The 7389-nt window shown below is 43.1% G+C and overlaps 1 protein-coding gene across 1 annotated transcript; it reads left to right on the top strand.

Annotated features, from left to right (window-relative positions):
* Nucleotides 1–323: 323 nt before the first annotated feature.
* Nucleotides 324–2497, top strand: SPRR4 (small proline rich protein 4). Its single transcript, XM_032265026.1, has 2 exons — nucleotides 324–390; nucleotides 1803–2497. The coding sequence occupies exon 2, from the start codon at nucleotides 1823–1825 to the stop codon at nucleotides 2054–2056; it is 234 nt and encodes a 77-aa protein (XP_032120917.1). The 5' UTR covers nucleotides 324–390; nucleotides 1803–1822; the 3' UTR covers nucleotides 2057–2497.
* Nucleotides 2498–7389: the final 4892 nt, after the last annotated feature.

Genomic DNA, 7389 nt, shown 5'->3' with positions numbered 1-7389 from the left:
CTCCTCAGAATTGCCCATCCTCTCCCTCTTTCTCTTCCTTCTTCAATGTTTCTTATAACTGTCCATCTGCAAACAGCTCCTTCAATTTGTTCTATTTTAAGATCTTGAATCCCTGAGTTTGAGCAAACACGTTTGGTGGGTTAAATGGGCTCAGGTGCAGGAACTTGGGGTGCTGAAATATATGGTGGGTGGTTTTCATCAAAACAGGCCAGCAAAGCAACTTCCTGGAGGAAGTGCAGGTGGGAGAAGTGCGTGAGGAATTCCCTGAGAGGTGGTCATCAGGACCACACCAAGTGCCGGGGCAGCCTGGGGCCCTATAAAGGCTCCTGGGGTGGCTGCCTGTGGACCACGGCTCAGCCTCCTCTCCCAGGGTCCAGCTCGCTGCCTCTGGTAAGTGGGAACACATCTGTTCTCCTGCGATTTGCTGGGCTCTTTCCTTCTCCTTTAGCTCCTTTGAGCTGCTAGGCCAAGCTCCTCTTCTATCCTTGGGTAATCAGGGAGGTGACACGAATCTGACAATTACAGAAATGGCACACTAATCGTTACTAGAAAGTTTAATCTCCATTCCACACCATTGCTCAGTATGACTTACTTCCAGATCCTGGGTTTAACTCCCTAGCAAGAAGATTTTTCTTGTGAAAGGAGGAGACATTTGGAGCTATAGAATTCTGTAGCAATTCTGAGCCCTGTTTAAAGCTTTCTCATACCCTATTCTGCATTTTCCCTACCAGTAAGCTTTAAACTTTGCTTCCAGGTGTATGGAAACAGGTACATTGAACATCGTATTCAATGCTGTGCGACTCTCATCTATTCTGATTGCCACCTCTCTACTTTCTGAGGCCTGCACTTCCCATCTGTAATCATTAACTTAGAACATAAGGAACACTGCCTACAAAGATAGCCAGAGACCCTCATCAGAGCTGGGAAGGCTTCAGGGAACTTCCTGACCAGCATCCTTCTAACAAAGGTGCAGAGGCCCAGAGAAGGCAGATTGCCCATGCAGTGAATGGCAGGATGGACCTAGAACCCATGCCCGAGCCTTCTCGGCTAGTGCGCTTTCCTGTGAACTAGACTGCCTCTGACTGGAACATCCTCCTGTCATCCTTTGCCTCCAGTGATCTATTTGGCTGGCCCTCAAGCTTCCCAGTTCTTTGTGGAGGGCTGAAATCACTATCCTATAGCCACATAGGACTTGCCTTACCTTCTCATGGTGAGTCAGGGAGGGAGCAGAGATCAGAGATCAGGCCTCTGTATTGTTAGTATAGCCCTTCTCCAGCCCAATCACTCACACACACACACACACACACACACACACACACACACACGCGCACACACGCACGATGCTTCCCTGTAAGACAGAGACAGTTCTTCTCCTCTCCTCATGCACCTACATTCTTGCCCACCCTCATTGTATGTATTATTCAAGGGAGCCAGTTGACATTGTCCAGATCTGTCAATTAAGATGGCATGCTTTGACCTTGTAAAGTGTCTGGCTACTTTTTAATCATCAGCTTAACATTCCACCTTATTTCCTGGTAAGATTGAGAAATATTTGTATTTAGGTAAGTCAGGAGTGCATGGAAGGATGAAGGAAGATAGGAAATCAGAACAGCATAGAGGAAGAAAGAAAGAGAGAGAGAAGGATCAAAAGGAGTGTGTGTGAATCATTCCATTCATCAACTTCATGCTGTTAATCACTTAGTCTGTCCTTGACTATGAAAGGAAAACACTCCTCTAGGAAGCAGGAGGGAGGAGAGATGGAGGGAACGCTTCTCATGATGTCCCTGCCTGGTTTCCCCTAGACTCACCTGTTCCTGGAGCAATGTCTTCCCAGCAGCAGCAGCAGCACCAGTGCCCACCGCAGAAGGCCCAACAGCAGCAAGTGAAGCAGCCTTGTCAGCCACCCCCTGTCAAATGTCAAGAGACGTGTGCACCCAAAACCAAGGATCCATGTGCTCCCCAGGCCAAGAAGCACTGCCCACCCAAGGCCACCGTCATTCCAGCCCAGCAGAAGTGTCACTTAGCCCAGCAAGCCCCCAAGAGTAAACAGAAGTAAGGATGGATGAGATATTACCATTCATCCACCATCCAGGCTACCAGATGGAACCTTCTCTTCTTCCTTCTTCTCTTCCCCTCCAGCTCCTGGGTCTACCCTCCTCTCTCATCTCCTCCTGCCCAAGATCTAAGGAATCATTGTAAGGATTTCTTCCCATCGCACCCCTCCCCACATATACCACCTTGGCTTCTTCTATATCCTGCCCTGATGCTCTCCCACGTGGGCATGAGAGAGACCTCATCCTCTCTAGGCTCCCGCTTGGCCACAGCTAAGGCCCACCCATTCCCCAAAGCAAGGAAAGTGTCTGGAGTTCCACCCTGACAAGTAGGGTCACAGAGGCTGGTGCACAGTTTCTACCTCATTCCTCTCCATGACGCCCCCCCACCCCCACTCTGGGCTTCTTTCCTGTTTTCCCCAATAAATTGTGCTTCGCGTAATAAACGTGTCTGCTTCCTGGGCTAATTGTCCCTCTCCACTCCCAGTCCCATTCTGTGATTCATTCATTCATTCAGAGGGAACATGTTAGAGATGTGAAGGCACAAGCACACCCAGGCCCTGGAGTTGAGGAAGTCACCCTTATGGACACAGTTACTCTCTGGCAACCAACAATGGGGAAACAGATCCAGACATATCTCAGGTAAAGGAGGACGGAAAACCAGCTCAGCAACTCATTGGTGGAAGGCTAATAGAGCCTTGCTTCACTAATCCCATCTAGGGAAGATCAAAAGGGAGGAAAATTTAGTTCCTTTCATTAGACGCTCAGCCTACCTGATGAATGCAGTTTTTCCTCTTGGAAGTTGTCATTCTGAAAAAGCACACAAAGCGTACGTAAATGACCTGAGTCCTGCAAGACATTTCTACAAACATGTGCAAATGACTTTTTCATGTATTTGGTTTATTTTTTGTTCATTCACTAATTCACGCTCATTCTCTTACTTATTCATACTTATCTGATATTTAGCAAGTCCTAGAATGACTTTAATTTTCCACTCTGCCATGCTGGATTTCCAGAGCTATCCAGAGTCAATTTATCCTGTGTCGCAGTGTACGCTTTAGAAGTCAAAGTCATTTTCTTACACAGGGAAATGTTGTTCTAGGGATAGCCATGTACAAAGAGTTTATACAAAGTATGCAGGGCCTGGTTTTGTCAGTCAGTCTGACTCCACACAGCTTATGAAGGAAGCCTGTTTTTCAGCTGGCTTCCTGATCCTCCCCACCCACGTGTGAGAGCGGCTGCCTATATTGGAAAGAAGTCAGCAAACCTCCTAGATATTAAGATAGACAAGTATTTGAAGAAGAGACCCTGTGTGGGAAGAAGCGGCTGAACACACAGTCTGACTTTCTCCCCTTGAGCTTTATTCTTTCCTGGGATTTGGTCACTCAATTTCGGTTGCCACCATCAATCATAAATTGCTTCCTCACTTAACACACAAGGACTAAAAGGGAAAAATAACCACCTTCTCTCCTTCCCCTTCAAGTAGCTAACCATGGCTGATATTTCCAAGTAGTAATTATTTAAAACAGTACTGACATTAACTAGGGAAGATGAAGTATTAGAAAAGCAATTAGGATTCAAAAAGAATGCTCCTGACCCTAAGAATTTTTTGACATCCTTTCTGTGCCCCAATCCCTGCCTCCTACAATAACTTCCCTCTGTCAAGCAGAAAGGCTGGTCTGTCCTACAGTCCCCTTCCTGGCTTCCTTCCACCCAAATCCTAGACAGTTTCTTGGACACACTGTTTTTCAGGGCCTTCACGTCATTTTCATGTCTCCCAAGAACGCCCTGGCAAGTCTTCCCACAGACTGTTGAGTTCCAGGCTGATGGGTTTGCATAGTGCTCAGCTAATTGGATAGACAGGGGTGATTGAAACAACCAATGCTTCTGCTGTGATTTGTGTCTCAGGTTATTAACTCAGTGGGGCAGGGGAGATACCCATGTTTTCCACAGCAATGGCCAAGGACAAAGTCCCATCTCTGCCTGAGTAGGTGAGCACCCTTTCTCCCTTATGAAGAAATTCTTTTATGCAATTCCACCCTTCAAAGGTTCACAAAGCAATATTGGCTTATGTCAAAATCCCAGCCATAATTAAACAAATAAAAGTTAAATTATGAGCCCTTGAAGCACAGGGGTCTTGTTTACCTCACTATCTCCAAATGCACAATGACTAGCTTTTCAAAAGTACAGAAGAAAGAACTGCTTCGGAATGGACTAGGATAGCCTGTGGCAAGCCAGCAGTCTAGTGTACATCTATCTAGACCAAATTTACAAACTATCTGCAACTCCTGAGATAGGAGGGCATCAGAGAGGTGAACCAACAAATGTTTACCTGGAATAATCTGTGGATTCTGGGCATGAGCAGAAGAATGAAAACCGAACCTTTCTACTGTGGAGGACCCTTGCTGGGGACAGAGAGACCAGGAGAATTCATAGGTCCCCCGGGGGGCGGTCTTTCAGCAAGTGGTTGGTATTCAACTCAGAACATTTAATGAATTCTAGGAATGGTCAGGTCAGGATATTAAATACCTAAGCTGAAAGTCTCTGAAAAGTAGAGCGGAGTTTTTAGTAGATTTATAAAACAATGAATGGAGTTTGCAACCTGCCAGGTGGAGGGCCTTTGATAAACACACCAGGTAGAGAGTTAAGAGATGTAAGGCCAGGGGAAATTCTAGTCTGTTAGATATAAGTCAAAATCATGGCCACCACTAAGGACAGTACCTACTGGAAGGAGACATGATGAAGCTTTCTGAGATTCTGGAAAAGTTATCAATCTAGTGGGTGGCAGTTACCTGGGTTTATACATATATCAAAACATACACTCAACTGATCTGTGCTTTTTTCTTTTTTTAGTTTAACCTCAATAAAAATAGAAATATCATTTAAATAGTATCAATTACCTTAAGTAAGTTTAATGAAAGATATGACATTTATACTAAAAATATAAAACATTATTAAGAGAAACTAAAAGAGAACTCACAAATCAGGGGATGTTTCATGTTCATGTATTAGAAGACCATGCAGAGATGTCAATTATCCTTAAATTGACCTAAGATATGCAAATTAGAATGAAAGCGTGATACCGCTACACAATCCAACTTATTGACTAAAACTAAAAAGATGGACAATATTAGGGGTTGGTGAGAATATGGATAAATAGGAACTCTTATAAATGGCTGATGGTAGTGTAAATTGGACAACCATTTCAGAGAACTATTGGACAGTATTTCTAAAGTTGATCACATGGATCAATTTCACTCTTTATTGTATACACAACAGAAATGTCTACATAGAACTGCTGAAATATATGTATGAAAACAGTTATCGTAGCATTATTTGTAATAATCCCAACAAAAAATATTCCAAATATCCATTAACAGTAGAATGCATAAATTAATTGTGAATTTTCATGCAATGGGATATATCACAACACAATGAGATTGAAACAAACTGTGCACCATAACATGGATGAATCTCTCAAACACAATCTTGAGAGAAAGAAAGCAGATATTAAAAGCACATATTTTATAATTCCATTTATTTTTATAAAGTCAGAATGACTGGAAGGTAAGCTTTACAGGGATCTGACAAAGTTTTGTGCCTTTATCTGGGAACTTAGATAGACGTGGTCACACAAATTCATTGAGCTGTGTACATTTTCCTGTATAATAGCGTTATATTTCCTTTTCTTAAAAAAAAGTTATATAAATTTTAAAAGTAATTAGGCAATATTTCCATCCTGAATGGCTTAAACAATTATTTTTCTCACTATTTGTGTGCATACTTTATCCATTTTCTACCCCATTATATCCTCAAAGCCTGTCCATGACATATCAACACAATTAAAACATGTCTGTTCTTCTGAGGAAAGGAGATTTTATTTACAAAACCTCCAAACACTGCCAGGGGAGGGAGATAGCTCAATACACCCTCCTCCCACTATTCCTCCTTCTCACCATTTTATCACCTAGAAAATTATCTCTACCCCAGAACAATGTCCCACCCGATCTATCTGTCACAAACACCCAGCAGGCTCAAATTCCCTGCCACCTCCTGTTCTGGCCAGGAGGCCCTCAGAGGCAAAGTGGGCAGGCCTGAGAATCTGCATCGGAGCTCTTCTGACATTCCATTTCCTTTTGCAAAAGGGTCAGGGGCTCTCAGACCAAACAGAGTTGAATCCCAGCTTCTCCATTTCCTGGCTGTGTGATCTGGATCACTTAGATCCAAAGCCTGTTTTCTCATATGTGAAAAGCTGTCAGGGTCTAATAATTATGTGCAGCATTTTGGGGAGGATTGGTGATAATATCTAGAAAGTGGCTGCATATAGCATATGCTCATTAAATGAATGATTTTATTTTCATCTACAGCTGGGGAAGCTGACTGTCAAAGCATGGACTAGGATACTCCTCTGCCTAGAAGTAGAAGGTGGCCTTGTGGAAGTATTTTTACTCTGGCTTAGGAGTCCGTGCTAATAAGGAATTGTTATCTGTTTCCCAACCTGGGAAGGCTAGAAAAGAGAAGACTTGAATTCTAGCTCTGGGTCTGCTATTGAATAAATATGTGACCTAGAAGAAGTTCCTTAACCTCAGTCCTTTACCCAGAAAATGAGAAGTTGGGCTGGATGCCTTTTTTCCTGCCTTAAAATTAGTTTGATCTATGAATTCTTTTGAGTTTTTGCATTTGTATGGTTCCTATTCCATACCCCATCCTCTCTACCCCCATTAGGGTGGATCTGGTGGTTTCCTACTAAGCAGAGTACATGTGTTTTGGGCATGAGTAGAGCTCAGAAAATAAGAGAGTAAGTAAATGAATAAATGAAGATCAGATTCCACGAACAATTTCAGGCTACGGTAACTAGAAAATTTAAAAAGAAGTGGCAACTATGAGTTTAAGGTAATTTTGAAAAGTAAAGATTTCTCTTATATAGATGCGCAGAGGAGGAGGGAAGGGCAGTGGCAGGGATCAGGATATGCCATCCTAAAATGTTTCACTTGGCACAAGGATTATTTTGAGTTGAAGTCAGTCGAGGGTCAACAGGGACATAAAGAGTTTTCTGCCTTCCACGTATCTGCCTAAAAGCAGAGCACAAATTTCTCCCCTTTCTTGCCCAGGAAGAGAGGACCGATTCTTATTACTCGAGATGGAGAGCCAGCACTGAGATGAGTCTGCATGAATAAACCTTACTAAAGTAGCCCTTATATTCCAGAAGTTTCCCCATATAATTCCTAGCCATCTTCCACAATTCATTATCTCTTGAAGCCCAGACACTTTTTCTTTCTTAGGAAGAATATGCAGACTCCCAAACCTAAACATTTCTTTGAGTCTTCACTTCTTTTCT

The sequence above is a fragment of the Sapajus apella genome, unplaced genomic scaffold, assembly GCF_009761245.1.
Source record: "Sapajus apella isolate SASKATOON/1434 unplaced genomic scaffold, GSC_monkey_1.0 scaffold148, whole genome shotgun sequence".
Lineage (NCBI taxonomy): Eukaryota > Metazoa > Chordata > Mammalia > Primates > Cebidae > Sapajus > Sapajus apella.
This window is presented reverse-complemented; position numbering and strand designations above follow the sequence as displayed.

Excerpts from the sequence above, each read along its gene's own strand:
- SPRR4 (XM_032265026.1), top strand. The coding sequence starts at position 1,823 with ATGTCTTCCCAGCAGCAGCAGCAGCACCAGTGCCCACCGCAGAAGGCC.